The sequence below is a fragment of the Haliotis rubra genome, unplaced genomic scaffold (genome assembly GCF_003918875.1).
Source record: "Haliotis rubra isolate DU_JTF1 unplaced genomic scaffold, ASM391887v1 Scf299, whole genome shotgun sequence".
NCBI lineage: Eukaryota > Metazoa > Mollusca > Gastropoda > Lepetellida > Haliotidae > Haliotis > Haliotis rubra.
The window spans coordinates 1120695-1137150 of NW_025766967.1; the positions used below are offsets into that span (position 1 = coordinate 1120695).

A 16456-nucleotide genomic window follows, 5' to 3' on the forward strand; every position below is an offset into this window, starting at 1 on the left:
TTCTATCTCGTTTCCTGCATTCCCGTCTCAACTCAGTATCGAACCAAGGCTTATCATCAGGACGAATTGTTACAGTTTTAGAATGTACACATGATCTAACATATCCTGTGAAGACATCGTGAAAGACTTTACATGTATCATCAACACATTCACAGTTGTTAAAAATATCAAACCAATCAGTATTTTCGATAAGATTGTTAAGTTTATCGTATTTACCAGTTTTGTAACACCATACTTGTCTAGTAAAACACATTTTGGTGGTTACATTTATGTCTAACGAAATGTCTCTTTATGTCTCTATGATCACTTACTTTCTTATCCAATTCAACAACACCACTGTCTCAAACAGACATGTCCTCACTTACTATCACAGGGTCTATTAGCGTAGCAGTGGTACTAGTCACTCTAGTAAGCTCCTTAAAGAACAAATAAACTTTGCTTTTTTTACTCTTGTAACTATTACATATGAAAGATGTGTGGTTAGTCTTATGCGGAACACCAAATTCATTCTTACAAAACTTGTGGTTAATTAATACCGAGCGATTAAAAGTTGCCCTAAAGTCGACTGCTTCACTCTCGCCCGCCAACGAAACCACAGACGGTTACGTAACTCTGTCGCCAGAGCACTGCAGTGACGTCATTTGAGGAAGGATTTTCAGTTAGTTGTATATAAAGTGTGCAGCAAGCTCGTCATTTTGATGATTTCTCGACATCAACGAAGACATGCCGAATCGTTTCGTTGTCGTCAATTGCTCCTAGGGGTCGAGCGATGATGTCAAGTCACCATGCACAGATTTCCACAAGACCCTGCAGTACGTGCTAAAAGGGTCATGTTTGTGAGTGCGAAAGCCTGAAACGATATCTTACTTGTGTTCAGATTGCTTCACGGAAGTTAAAGAATCAAAACTACTTACTAGTTGTAGTAAAATATATATGTGACTGATAACCATAAAGATTTTCTATGACACAACTTGTAACATAATGGTTTCTTCCTCAGAAGTGAGGTTGTGGTCGAAGTAACAATAATACTGTAAAAGTAGTATTATATTGACACCCACCTCGCATCCACGAGAGAAATTATATGTTATAAGCTATGTCATGCAAAATCCTATTGGCCATCAATCAAATTCATATTTTACTACCTGTAGAAGGTAGTTTTGATTGTGTAACTTGATGAAAACAAACCTAAATAGCATTTATATTCAGACTGGCGGTTGTTTGCGACAGGGCGCCACCATTGTTTAATATCGTAAAGTCACGGGCTAAAGTCTGTTAGAATTAATGAGATTATGGTTTGTTTTCATTAAGTTAGAAAATCAAAACTACTTTCTACTCGTAGTTAAATATGTATTTGAATCATGACCAAAAGGATTTTGAATGACTCAACTTATGCAATAACGATTTCATCCACGGAAGCGAGGTGGGGGTCGAAGTGACAATACTGCGCGATAAATGTCTTGCTACATTCACGTGGTTAGCACTCACCAGTATGAAGATACTAGTCAATGTACGTCTTTATATTTGGTCTTATAATCCTAATTAGTTTTTCATCATACTTTTTTTTTCCACATTTTTTATTCACATCAGTAGGTACAATCACTTTTTGCAAAAGTCATATATGTTGACAGGAAACATATCTTGTTACAATCGTTTTATACGAATATCATCCACACAAAGTTGTATAATTGCGGATCGTCTAAGCTTGAGCAATTAGGTAAGTCAGTGCTATGAGTAATATTGCTTGTTTGCTCCTGGGTTCGTTTGGTTCGTTTTCATAACAGCACCATATCCTTCTGGGTAACCAAGGGGTAGAAACATTCATACATTATTATACAGATGTCATGCCTAATACAAGCTTATACATGTTGACAGGTCACAACACATCAGTCTTCAAACATGAGTAGATACATTCAAGTATTACTTCACAAAGATCATAAGCTTTATACATGTTATGTAATGGGCGCCCGTTTACTCCACATTCGTCTGGCTGGTTTTTCATTTTGGCAACATATCTTTCAAAGAAGCGATGGAGGATTTTAGGGTCAATATTATTTTTTTAATACAGCTTATGCATTAAATATGTTTATCTTTTCCAATCCGTGGATTGACACATATTGTAATTCGCGATCTCAAAATTCTACTTCAAGCTTGTTGAAGAGTCATGACACATCAGTCCATGTTGTTTGTAGTGGTAGCCATTTAATCATACATTCATTTAGTTGTTTTTTTATTCTAGCAACATATCTCTCAACTTGAAAAATATCTTTCAAGGTAGCAGTAAAAGATTTGAAAGATAGAGATTCATTTCTAATACCACTTATGTATATATATCTTTTTCCGGCCAAAAGAATGTGGTTCACCAGTTTGAAGTTTGCGGTCCCCTGGATACCAAAGAGGGTGGATTTAAGATTAAGCTGAATCTCATAACACAGATGTTGTCTCAAAAATGTTTCCAGATTGTACCAGAAATGACTTACCTGTGGACATTCAAAATATACATGCACAATCGATTCGTTTTCATTGTTACATCTTTGACAAATACTATTGTCGATCAGCTTCATTTTAAATAATTCCTTTTTGGTGTATATAATGCGATGCAAAAATCTATATTGGAAATCTTGTAGCTTGATATCTGTACAACATTGTTTAAGGAGACTAAATATTTCCTTCCAGTTTAAGTCAGTTAAGAACATTTGTTGCCATTTACTACAAATAATAGGGAGATAATTATTTTGCACGAGTATATCATATATCTTCCGAGATCCCTTTGCTGGTTCAATCCATTCCATTAGAAAGTTATTCATCCTAAGATCGTAGACACATATAGGTTTAGAAATGTCTATCACCTTTATCCATTCTTTAGGGAGATTACTAACAACTCGATGATGGTCCAGATAAGTACCCTTGAAGTTGAATCTTTTTTTCAAGTCTACAAAGGATAGGAGCCCATTCTCATCACATAGGTCTCTTATATAATGCACTCCTTTACCGAACCAGTTTTCTATAATAAAATTTGAGTCTGTACACTGGTGGTTAAACCATATCGGTTCAGCTAGAATAGCCTGAATATCTCTTGCATCTGTCAAATGAGACCTATGGTATTTACTCCAAATATTTATCAAATCCTGCCAGTAGGGGTTATCAATTTTACAAAGTCTGTAAGACGATACATGGGCACCCAGTTTAAAAAGGGGTTTTAAAGGAAAGTAACTATTATACAGGTTCTTAAACATGCTTTTGTTCAGGATACTGAGCTTTAGCGATGATATGAAGACATTTATATCTACCATTCTCAATCCACCATTTTCATAGCTTCTTGTCAAATTCGCCCGTTTAATTTTATCAGGCTTAGAGTTCCACATAAACTTTTAAAAAAATGAACTTAGTTCATCAACAAATTCTTTGGGTGGTTGCAGCATAGCAGAGAATATGTGAACAAGAGAAAATAATGCTAAAGTTTTTTATCACAGTTATTTTTCCAATTAATGTCAATTTACGTTTACGCCAATTTGCTAGTAATCTCTTAATGTTTTCTAGTCTTTTTCTGGTGTTGATAACCCATAGTTTTTCTAAATTTGCGTTTAGTTGAATACCAAGAACTTCAAAGTCACCATGAATCCAATCTAGATTAACATCTTCGCACACTTTAATATTCTTTCCAATCATTGACCCAAGCCATATTGCCTTAGTTTTATCTGAATTCATTCTTAATCCTGAATAATAGTAAAAACTTTCCAAAGTATTAAGTGCAGCTCTTAGGCTTTCATCTGAGCCGTCCAAAAAAAGCTGTGTATCGTCAGCATACTGCCCTAATTTATGCTCTATGTTTATTAAATAAATGCCTTTAATCGTATCATTATGTCTAATCATAGTGGCCACTATTTCGGCTACAAAAAGAAATAAATATGGGGAGATTTGGTCCCCCTGTCTACAGCCTGTACCATTGTCAAAACATGAAGAGAGATGGCCATTTTGTATGACACAAGAGGTTGCATTGCTTATCAAAATGTGTACCCACTTTATCATCTGAGGACCAAAGCCAAACCTTTCCAGAACTTTCCAGCAGTTTTTTATCATACGTGTATGCATTTTTAAACTGAATAAAAAGCAGACGATCTGCTGATACGTATAGTGAATTTATAACAGGGCTGAAATATCTATACATTTTATAGTTGCCAATGTGAATCATAATTCGCACACACGCGCTAGTGTATGTTGTCTGTCTCAATACACTCCACGACGAAAACAATGATTCTGTTGAACGCTACGACAAATGAATAAAAACAAAATGAAAGTATTACAATTAAAACAAATTAACATTATAGGAACAATGTCAGGCTATTACCTTGTTCGATGAATATATCCATCAATATCCACAAAAAACGGGTGATATGTCATTCATTTGCAGTGTTCCAAGTGATGTGTCTTTTAACAGTCTAATATACGAAAGAGTGATATATCATCTCAGGTTTTTCACATTGGTGTATAGTCTCATTGGTCACCCAAGCTAGTACACCTGGCAACTGATTGCATAATGTCCGCAATTCTTTAAAAAAGTAATTTAGTTAGCCAATAATGAGCAATCAATCAATGTATTGGCGGTTAACCCTTTGAAAGAAGGACGTTATACCACCTAACTGGATTACAACAAGGGAGTATTTATTGCTGTATTGCTTGCAATTTTAATTGCATGTGACTTATGGACCGACACTGTTTTGAGAATACAAACAGAACTTCATTGTTGCATAAGAAATACATATAATCATTTGCTGTGTGCTAAAACTGTATGAACCTATTCATCTAAGTACATTTTCAGATTCTTCTAGCAATGACAAAGTAGGGTTGTTTAGTTTACGGATTCAAATAAATCAAATGTCAATTTTTAATGTCATACGTAATAGACGTCATATTTTTACGTGACATGATTAAATATCGAGGTAAAACAACACAGAAATGGGATCAATTTGTATCAGTCATTATACAAATAAGGCCTAGCGACACTAAGTGATTTTGACAGAATCGTCTATGAAAACAAGTTGTAACTGGGAAACTTGGCAAAGCATGAGACAAACTTAAATGAAAGTAGATTCTGAGAACATATAGCTTTCATTTTTCACAACAGTTGTCACGATTTCAGGTTTATACAAACCTGTAAACAAGATAACTTACCCCCTTAAATGTACATGGATTCTGTATCGGCCCTCATATCTGTTCCTCATATGACGTCACATAGACGCGCCGCTTTGATTGGTTGAAATTTTGTTCGCGGCTGAGAATTGTGCACTGTTGTCAAAAAGGTCGATTTAAGTTAATTAAAGATCGAAATGAGAAGTTTTAATGACGGTGTTTCATTTATAGAGATGCCAATTAGTGATTTATGTATTTGTACCCGCCGTAGAGTATATGTGATTTTTAATAGATTTTTTCCATTTCGTCCACACTGTTTAATTGTTTACTTGATAGCAAATTTCGTTTATATCTCCAACAATCGTTATCTTACTGGATGCGTCTAAGGCTGTTTCTACACTTTGACGTAAACGTTGCCACAATGTATAGCTATACTCGGTCAGTATACAACTCATAATGTTAAAGGTTTTTGTGGAAGAAATAGCTTGATCCAAATCATTTCGTCATGAATATTTTCTAAATCTACCAACCTCTTTAAGGCAAATTGTTTACTTACATATATCAATGACCCCTCCACCAAAAGCATTTCTACCTTTTCTGACCGGTTCGTGAAAATTTCCCATAAAAGATCAGTGCTGTTAACAATCTCATCCAGGTGTGTTTCGGTAAAACAGAAAATGCAATAGTCAGAGAGAACTTCACTCAAACAATTTAACTTGATGCGCACACTTCGTGTATTTAAGTGAAATATAGCAAGTGCATGTTCAGAGTCATGGTTCAGTGGGCCTTGATTAGTCTCCACGTCCCCTGCAAGCAGTAGCAACAACAGGAGGACCATAGCTATGCTGGCATTATGTTACTGACATTGTAGAAAGCAAAGAAATGTATACACACAGCACATTTTGAACAAGCTGAACAACTTTCCAAATTCGTTACAAATGAACCATGGAAAAAAACATTGCATGTAGACAGGATATAACATTGGAGGTACTATGGATAAACCAATAACAAGGAGCAAGAAGACAAAAAAGTGAGTATATATACAAGAGGAATATAAACAGATAACGACAACATCGTTTGAATTAAAACATCTCCCGTTGTGTGAACAATATTTACAGACTTTGTTATGAATTGAGATATACTCGTGATTGTATCAGTATAAACAGCTTATCTGGGAAACTGAATATTACAAACGTTTATACTTATCCAGGTCGGTTTCACATGTGATCACTTGGACTGTACCGTCCTTGTAACCGTCCCTAAGTTCACGTCAGTGTATTCTCCCGTCGTATGTCCAGGTTGAATCGATTTTGCGTTTAGTTTTCAGATCTCTTGCTGTTTTAAAAGTTTGCTTCTGTGCTGGGTTATGTCTTCTTTAATATACCCGGACCTTCGTTTGTGTCGTAGGTTTCTCCTGTTGCTGATGGCCTTGTTCCGATCCCAGTAACTGACAAAGTGTAAAATTATCTGTCTGTTTTTACCTGGTGATCTCTTCCCCGTTCGATGACACCTGTCAATGTAGGAGATGTTGATGTTGGGGTGACCGTCTTTCAGTATTTTCATCACTTGTTTTTGGAACACCACTTATCCTGACAGAGTTCCGACAACTATATTGTTTGAATTCATCTGTCTTCATTTGCAGGTCGTGGCGGAGTTCGTCAATTTCATTTTTCAATGGACCAACAATATCGTTCAACATGCCATACATTACAGCTCTGACCACATCCATAAAGGATTCCTTGAATTTATCTTGGAGATCTGGCATCATCAACACGTTTGTCAGCTTCGAAGTAAGAACATCCATCGACGCCTGGTTTAGGGAATCAAACACTGTCGACGGAAACAATGCCTCAGATCCATTCGCCGCAGTCTTGGTGGTAGTTGTCGTTGGTGTTGCTTTACTCCTGGGTGATCCCTCTTGTTCAGGTGAGCTGAGCGGTCATCTAGGCTGGTCATTTGCTTTGGGTGCAGGTGTACTCGTCCCAAAAGGAAATACTCCAGGTGTGATAGTTGATTGTACTAGTTGTTTTGAGGATTTTGGTGCTAGTCCATTTCCCTTCAGTCCGTTATTTCGTGAAGATATTTTAGGTACAATTTTCATCGAGGGACTGATATTAGTCCTGACTATTCGGCTGTATATACCTTAATGCGCCAGAGGACCACTTGCATGAGCTAACATGCGTGGGCGTGCATTATCTTGCAAGAAAACCCACACTAACTACGGAGCCCTCTTACTAGTGACCCTCTTACCATCTTTCCGTTTTATCACTTGTTTATCCATGATAAACATTTACGTGTGGAAAAAGAACAAATGTTCATAAGGCTGTTTAAACCTAAGCTTAAGTATAATTTTGTAACTTTCTCAGTGTTCCTCAGTATGTATTTGCGTACTGAAACCATAATGCATACACGTCCAACACTATTGTTTCTAACTGTGACATCAAAACATGATGACGTCACAAACGTAACCTTACTGTCAAACTGGACTAATGTTTACAACACCCTCTATTGTCACTAACTGTTACGTCATACACATGATGGCGACATAGATACCATTACGCGTCATCTATGACGACACTTAGCTTTCATTATACACCTGAAGAGCCGTTGAATGGGGAAAGATTTTGTACAGATATAGAGCTATATATACTCTCCCAAAAAAGAAACGCATCGTGAAAACAGCAATTTCATGTAGCAATGAATTAAAACGTGATTCATTTTACAAAAGGTTTTGCTCTGTTTATGAGTCCTATGGTGTTTATGTTTTGAAACATCACAACAAAACGCACCATCCGTAAAATACCAGTATTTAACAGCATGATTTTCAATTTCGGCGTGTAGTGTCACAGAATACACAATTCACATGCAATGCACGTGAAAGTTGGGGATCAGATAGTCTCAATGATGGGTATAAAAGGTTGATCGCTGTCTGTCGATTATTTACTGTATTTGGAATATTGTTGACGAATGCAAAATGCCACGTCTAAGTGAAGCCCACAGTCATATCGCCATTGGTTTGCTTGAAGCTGGCCAGTCTCAACGTGCAGTTGCCCGACGCGTGAATGTTCACCAAAGCACCATTTCACGGCCATGGGAGAGACATCGCCGGCAGAATGCGGTAGCAGATGCCCCTCGTAGTGGGCGACCTCGAGCGACCACTGCAGCGCAGGATCGCTACATCCAGGGAAATCACCTGCGTCATCGAACAGCTACGGCGACCAGTACCGCTCGACAAATACCCGTATTGAGGAGGCTTTCTGCACAGACCGTCAGGAACAGGTTGAGAGAGGCTGGTTTACGTTCCAGAAGACCTTATTTTGGCCCTATGATTCGACAACAACATCGTTGACATTGCGTTGAATGGTGCACCAACGTTCAGGCCTGGAACCTACCGAATTGGCGTAGAATCTGGTTCAGTGATGGGGGCGGTGGGGTAGCCTAATGGTTAAAGCGTTGGCTCGTCACGCCGAAGACCCGGGTTTGAATCCCCACATAGGTACAATGTGTGAAGCCCATTTCTGGTGTCCCCCCGCCGTGATGTTGCTGGAATATTTCTAAAAGCGGCGTAAAACCAAACTCAGTCAGTCAGTCAGTCAGTCAGTCAGTGGTTCAGTGATGAATCATGATTTCTATTGGAATGACGCGATGGAAGAATGCGGGTGACAGACGTGGACGTGAACGTTTCGCAGACGCTTGCGTTCCCCAGGTGGACAGATTCGGCCGGGGAAGTGTTATGATGTGGGGAGAGATCACCTGCCGTAGGAGAAGTGATTTTGTGATGATCCAGGGCAACCTGACAGCTCAACGGTACTGTGACGAAATCCTACGCCCGAACCTCCTTCCAATCATTGATCACCAGAGGGAGTTGTTTCAGCAGGACAATGACAGGCCCCCACACAGCACGTCACACTAGAGACTTTCTCCAGAACCACAGCATCAATGTGCTCCCATGGCCCTCAAAATCACTTAAACCCGATCGAACATCTGTGGGATGCCCTGGACAGACGAGTGCGACGCCGTAACCCTCAGCCCCAGACACTTCAGCAACTCGCACAGGCACTACAGGCAGAGTAGACTGCAACTGGGCATCATAGGACTCTGAGACTTATTCGTTCGATGCCGAGGCCATGCCGTGCAGTTCTGGATGCCCACGGTGGTCACACGAGGTATTGACTTCAGCGCCACCATACGTCTCCATGTGACACTCAAACAGACTTTCTTTGAGTTGGTGCAAAAGACGGATACGTCTGCATTCCCAGTGTGCAATTTCGCTATATTTCATTGACTCATAAAGCCTACAAGATGTTTCAAAATAAACATAAAAATACAGTTGAAATTCCTATATGCGTTTCTTTTTTGGGAGAGTATATATACACACACACACATCCTCAGGACAATTACATCCATATATATAGTCATTTTTCATTTCATAGACTAAACATTAATATATGGAAGTGTCTGTTTCACATGTATTTTCAAACAAATCCACATACCCTTGGCTTGAATGAAACATCCAATTTTCTGGGTCCCACCAACAACTGAGCTGTTTACTGTACCTGTGCCATCAACTCCTTTGGTAGTAACTACAGAACGAAATGAAATACATTGCTGTAGTGTAGGCTATATTAAATGTTAATAATACCAGAAATATAGTATACATGTTTCATACAGAACAAATACAAACACATTGCTTTGAGTCTCACATGTTTTGGTTCTCTTTTTGTTCAATTACAGGTGTTTTACCTCTCTTGCCGTTGGAATACGCAATACTCTGCCAAAGACTAGTTTAGGTTAGTTTTTCAATGTATAACGTATGATGTTGAATGAACAAATGCATAAAAGCAAAAATCGTGAATAAAAACTGTCACGTGATTATTATATAAACAAACTGAATGTTGACAGATCGATCAAATGCTGTCTGGCACCAGGTCGCTCTCACACATGTTATTGTGACCAAGGAAGGAAAACGAAAGCTATTATACAAACAACCGTGGTTTTGCAATGATAATTCATGTTGTTGAGTAGCAAAAGAGGAAGTTCACTGTAGAGATTGTATACAGACCCAAACGACAATAACTCGCTTTACCATCGCCCTGTTCAGCACTGTTGTCAGGCTTCTGTTCTCTGTCATGTGATCTTCCTGCAGTTTCTTTTCATGAAATTAGAAGAGGGTTAAGATTGTAATTATTCCCAACTAACTATGCACAATTGTTGACCAACGAATCTCAAAGGATATATCTCAAAATATAGTTTGCTCTTCCCTCATGTGTCGCGTCATAAATTATCATTTGCCCTGAACTATACTTCTCTTCAGAAGTTTAGACTCACGTGTATCGTTCGCTTTATCTCAAAGGTTAATTGTACATGTGACAAAGGTGGATTTTTAACAATACCTTGAAATATATCATAACAAAATTAACTGAAATTGTATCGACATGGATCTGGCATCCAGAAAATAAAGGAGGAATAGGAAGTTCACTGTAGAGATTGTGTACAGACCAAAACGGCAATAACTCGCTTTACCATCGCCTATTGCGGCGTTTTCTTGTTCAGCACTGTTGTCAGGCTTCTGTTCTCTGTCGTGTGATCTTCCTGCAGTTTCTATTCATGAAATTAGAAGAGGGTTAAGATTGTGTTACTGTTATATATAAAAATGAGAACTATTATAGATAAAAATGAGAACGTTTGTGGTTATTAGTTCATGAGATTTTTCGTAAAAAGCTGCTTTACCACTACAATGTTAGCAGACAGAAGCAACTGTTGATAAAGAAATAGTAACTCATCTTACTTTGTGGTGGGTGACGCATCCTCGTTTTTGGACTATTCGTCGGAGACAGAACTTCTATTTTTATTCTGATATCGGTCATTTCCACATCAATTTGTTTAAAAAGTTCTTCCATCATGTCTTTCACAACTTCATAGTCACTTGCCATTTTCACGGCCTCATCCTTCTTGTCATGTCCAAAGACAAATTGTATATTTCCATTTTCCATTTTGGACAGACAAGCATTGTAATCATGCTTAGATTTGTTATCAAATTGGCAAAGTGCTTTGCAGAGTTCAGTAGTCAGGTCCACAAAGCAGGTTGGAGTACAGTTCCACAACGACGAATGCGTCAGTGGCAAAGCATCGTTCATGTGGACACTTATCACAGTCCCTTTGCGCATGAAAAATTTCACTGCCAAAGCAAGAAAAACACATGTTAGAATGTATGTTCTCTACGTTACTTGACACAGATTATCACATAAACAACTGAATCATATGGCGTTATTATAAGCGTAACTACATTGATTTCTAGCTATGTTTTGAAATTTGACTTTTAATTTTAAAACAAAACCGTATCTACACAGTGTGTCTCATTTTGGAATTTGGAACAAATATCTTGCAAGGAAAGTGGCCTCAATACATTATACTCACATTTTGTTGCCTCAGGAACTCCAGCTGTCCTCATTTGAATTTCCACTGGAGTGATTTCACCTTTAAAGATAGTTTCAATTTAACTATGTTATTATTGATGCGGGTTATAAAAGCACATACTGGTCATTTAGTATGTCATTGTTGTTATCCATAATATAAATCCTTAGTGTAAATAGCTGGAAGTCCAATGATAATACTCAAATTCATCAAACGAGTGAAAACCCAATAACCAGATCAAGGGCAACTGCCCACTGAACAAACATGATGTTCGTGTAATTTTTCAAGAGAAGCCCCAATCTTTTAAGCATCTGAAAACTCAATATATAAGAATATGAATTTCGCTTGTTTCAAGATCGTTTGCAAGTCGTAAAAGCAATAATGTACCATGTGCTTATCAGCTATTTGAAGGTTTGATTACCACTGATCCGTCGTTTTATTTAGGTCAGTGACGTTCTTCAATTTCATTGGCCAGTGAGTTATGACTCGGAAATATGGCGTCGTCAAAATAGTGATTTCCATAGTTTGTTGTGATCATGATGATAGTTTGTGCAGGTATTTTCCTTACAATTACAAATTCTTTCAAGAGTCAGAGTTTGATCAGTTTGTATTTCATGAGTACTGTACAGACTGACACTCTGTTATTGACCACAGTTTGATGTCATTAAAACCTTTTGAATGAGCATTACGTTTACTCTTTGTAGTGTGCATTTTTACGTGTTCAAGTGAATGACAAATGATTTAAATAAGCGCCCCCTTTTTTTCATTTTTTAGCGCCCAAGGCGCTAACCACGTCGAATGCGGTACTTCCTTAATCTGTCCATGCTATACTTTGAAAATAAGTATGGCAAAACCTAATATTTTAACCCCCATGTGGTGAACTAGGGGAGGTAACGGTAACTCTCCTTCATAGGTGAAAGACATCACGTGCATGAACCTCACGTGCGACTGAGAGTATGCGCAGGGAACGTCAGCTATCTTGCCCTACGCAGGTTGACACTGTAACCAAAACTTCAAAAACATGTGAGCATGTACATGTACCCTTCATTAAGCAAATATCACGTTTTAGTAAAGTATTCATACAGTTCGGTAACTTGGAAAATCAGTTCGTTGTTGATTAGCAAATATGGGGCCGCAAAGATGGCAAATTATTGTAAGCGGAATCCTGGTATGTCACTAAAGGATATTGCTCTGCTTGGAGCGGTGGACCCTGGCCAGGCTTGTGTACTTGTCCTTCTTGATTTATCGGCAGCGTTCGATACCATAGATCATAAACAGCTTCTTAATTGTCTACAAAACTATTTTGGATTAGGCGACTCTGTTCTACGATGGTTTTTCATCATACCTATGAGACCGGTCTCAGTTTGTGCTCATCCAAAATATTAGATCTCATACACGCAACCTTTCATGTGGTTTTCAGCAAGGTTCGGTATTGGGACCGATGATATTCACTCTCTACACCAGCAGTCTTTGGGACCTTATTACTCGGCATAAAATCTTACATCATTGTTATGCTGATGATACTCAACTCTTAACAAAACTCAACGTTAATGATGCAAAATCACAAGTTGCAGAAGTTGAAGTATGTGTAGGGAATGTGAATACATGAATGACACAAAGTAAACTCAAACCAAACGATAAAAAAACAGACATTCTTATGTCTTGTTCACCAGTCAACAGAGCTAAACTGAGTGTGAATTCACTGAAGGTAGGCGGATCTCAGATTTCTGTAAGCCCAACAGTCAAACACCTGGGTGTCCTGATAGACTACACTTTCCATGGATCCACACGTCAGTAACGTATGTGAAATCTGTTATCATCATATACATTGAAATGGAATATGTGTATATTATATAACCTGTCATTGAAGGACAGTAAAACAACTAGAATATCACAATTAGATTTATAACTAGTGTGGAAGGTTAAAACATATACCACTATTAGGACAATTCAAGATAAAAACAGGCTATAGATCGCCAACAACTGAAGGTCAATCACCATGGGACCATGGGGACTTACAGTACCTTTGCTACCTGCATGGACCCTAGCTTGATTTATAACATCCCTTCAGCCATGGGCGTTTATACTGAGATTTAGCCATACATTAAAATGAAAAAATACTACAATTAAAAACCTGATAGACTTAAATTTACTTGAAATATTTTGGGACTTACGTACCCTCTCAGGAGGACAATAATTTTACAATGCTTAAACCCCCTTTGAGTGAGTGAATGAGTTATTATTTAACGTCACATCGGCAATATTGCAACCATATCGTGACGAGAACACTTGACATTGAAATAGAATATATAGAGAGATTATAAAACCTGCCGACAAAGGACAGTAAAGCAACTAGAGTATATGGATATATATGTAAAATTAGTAATTGAATCTAAAACATTTTAACTGTAAGGGACAACACAATATAAGAATGGACTATAGATCGACAACAACTGAAGGTAGATCACTATACTAGGAGCCATGGGGACTTACATTACTTTTGCTACCTGCATAGATCCTAGCTGGATTTACACCATCCCTTCAACCGCTGGCGATTGTAGGAAAATTTAGCCAACAGTTAAAATAACAAAAATACTACGTTTAAAATGTGATAATTTATATTTTACTTTGAAAGTTTGGGGACTTACGTACCCTCTCAGGAGGACAATAATTTTACGGTACTATAACCCCCTTTGAGAGCACAGCCACTAACAATCTAAGTTAACAATTTAAACTACCAATCATTAAAATACATCTATTTACAAAACATATTAATCAAAAATCATAAATCAAATCTATTTCTTTTAAAAAAACAAGAATTAAATGAACATGGACAGTGTTAAAAAAGATCCTTAACAGTTTTAACATTGAAATATTTATCCCTTATGATGGAGAATTCGACACAGTCAAGCAGGAGATGCTTGACTGTGACTCTCTCATCACAAGGGGTACAAAACGGAGGATCTTCACCTTTCAACAAGTATTTGTGAGTATACCTTGTATGGCCAATGCGACATCGTCGCATAATGACCTCCTCAAATCTGGACTGACAACCCAAGTGAGTATAACCAATATATGGTTTAATTTAATGTAGTTTATTAATACCTACTTGGGTGTCCCACTTCTTCTGCAGATAATTTCTAATAAAAGTGGATGTTTACAAGAAAGATTTTTAATAGCCTGTAGACACGAAAGAGAATCTAAAAATATTATATATTGTTTATATTTACTGTGTTTATTAATATATTTAAGAGCTGTTAATATGGCATTAGCTTCTGCTGTGAAAATAAAGTTGTCATCTGTTAGTCGAGAAGAGATTGTTCTGGATCCAATGACAGTGGCACAAGCCACCGCGCCACCATCCTTGGACCCATCTGTAACTAAGGATTTATATGTATTATATTTACTTTTTAATCGATTATATTCTTGTTTATATTGTAATTCACTAGTTTCTGCTTGTTTAAATGCTGTTAATGTAAGGTGAAGTTGTAGCCTAACCAATTGCCAAGGAGAAGAAGAAAGAAGAGGAGAAGGAGAAATATTGTCCAGCTCAATGCCCGCAGCAGAAATGAATGGTTTAATTCTGAGCTCAAGAGGCGGAACAAGATTCTGAACAACATGGCGGTCTTGTCGTCATGTGGTCACCCTTGGTCTGCCAGTACGGGGGCGATCACTTGTAGTGTTGTTGGTCCAGAAACGTTGCTGCAGTATGTAGATGGTCCGAACGTTGACCTGGAAGTGATTGGCAACGGCTTGTGCAGTGTGGCCAGCTTCAAGTCTTCTTAGCGCCTGGTTCCTCTGAGCTGTCGTGAGTCGTGGCATCCTGCTGATGTTGTAATGTGAACGTTTCAACCAGGTTTGGGGGTGCATTTTATAGGGCTTGTCCTTGTGAACAGCACATGCAGCATGAGTTGCATGACAAACATGGAAAACACCGTACCATCTCCGAGATCAGGTTGCGTTATTGAGACAATTTCCTGGGTTCCATTCTGAGTTTGGGAAGGAATGTCTTTGCTCAGGTAAAGTTGGAGATATATATGTATACAATCAAAGCATTAAATGAGTGTACAGTTATCCGTTTCTGCGCAGGAAAATTCCAAACTGACGTTTCTTTTGTTGCTTAGTATTGTTCTGTTATATCAACCAACACACGATCACTGACTATGCCTTTCCTGGTGTCCAGTGTCCTGTGAGATATTATAATTTATTATCTAGTTCTGTCATATCAACCAACATACGATCTCTGACTATGCCCTTCCTGGTGTCCAGTGTTCTGTGAGATATTATAATTTATTATCTAGTTCTGTCATATTAACCAACATACGATCACTGACTATGCCATTCCTGGCGTCAAGTGTCCTGTGAGATATTATATTTAGTTCTGTCATATTAACCAACATACGATCTCTGACTATGCCCTTCCTGGAGTCCAGTGTCCTGTGAGATATTATAATTTATTATCTAGTTCTGTCATATCAACCAACATACGATCTCTGACTATGCCCTTCCTGGTGTCCAGTGTTCTGTGAGATATTATAATTTATTATCTAGTTCTGTCATATTAACCAACATACGATCACTGACTATGCCCTTCTTGGTGTCCAGTGTCCTGTGAGATATTATAATTTATTATCTAGTTCTGTCATATTAACCAACATACGATCACTGGCTATGCCCTTCCTGGTGTCCAGTTTTCTGTGAGATATTATAATTTATTATCTAGTTCTGTCATATTAACCAACATACGATCTCTGACTATGCCCTTCCTGGTGTCCAGTGTTCTGTGAGATATTATAATTTATTATCTAGTTCTGTCATATTAACCAACATACGATCTCTGACTATGCCATTCCTGGAGTCCAGTGTCCTGTGAGATATTATATCTAGTTCTGTCATATTAACCAACATACGATCT

The 16456-nt window shown here is 37.9% G+C and overlaps 1 protein-coding gene across 3 annotated transcripts in view; it reads right to left on the bottom strand.

Annotated features, from left to right (window-relative positions):
* Positions 1-9500: 9500 nt before the first annotated feature.
* Positions 9501-16456, bottom strand: part of LOC124282378 — an 84202-nt gene continuing 77246 nt past the window's right edge. Inside the window, exons 2-5 of one of the 3 annotated variants that reach the window (XM_046718355.1) lie at positions 11545-11604; positions 10916-11305; positions 10651-10728; positions 9501-9710 (exon numbers count right to left, since the gene is read on the bottom strand). In XM_046718355.1, the coding sequence (XP_046574311.1) occupies positions 9562-9710; positions 10651-10728; positions 10916-11305; positions 11545-11604 (677 nt within the window). In that variant the 3' untranslated portion in view covers positions 9501-9561. Of the gene's footprint in view, positions 9711-9827; positions 10277-10650; positions 10729-10915; positions 11306-11544; positions 11605-16456 lie in introns of those variants that run through there. The other 2 variants (XM_046718354.1, XM_046718356.1) reach the window with 2 other exon arrangements.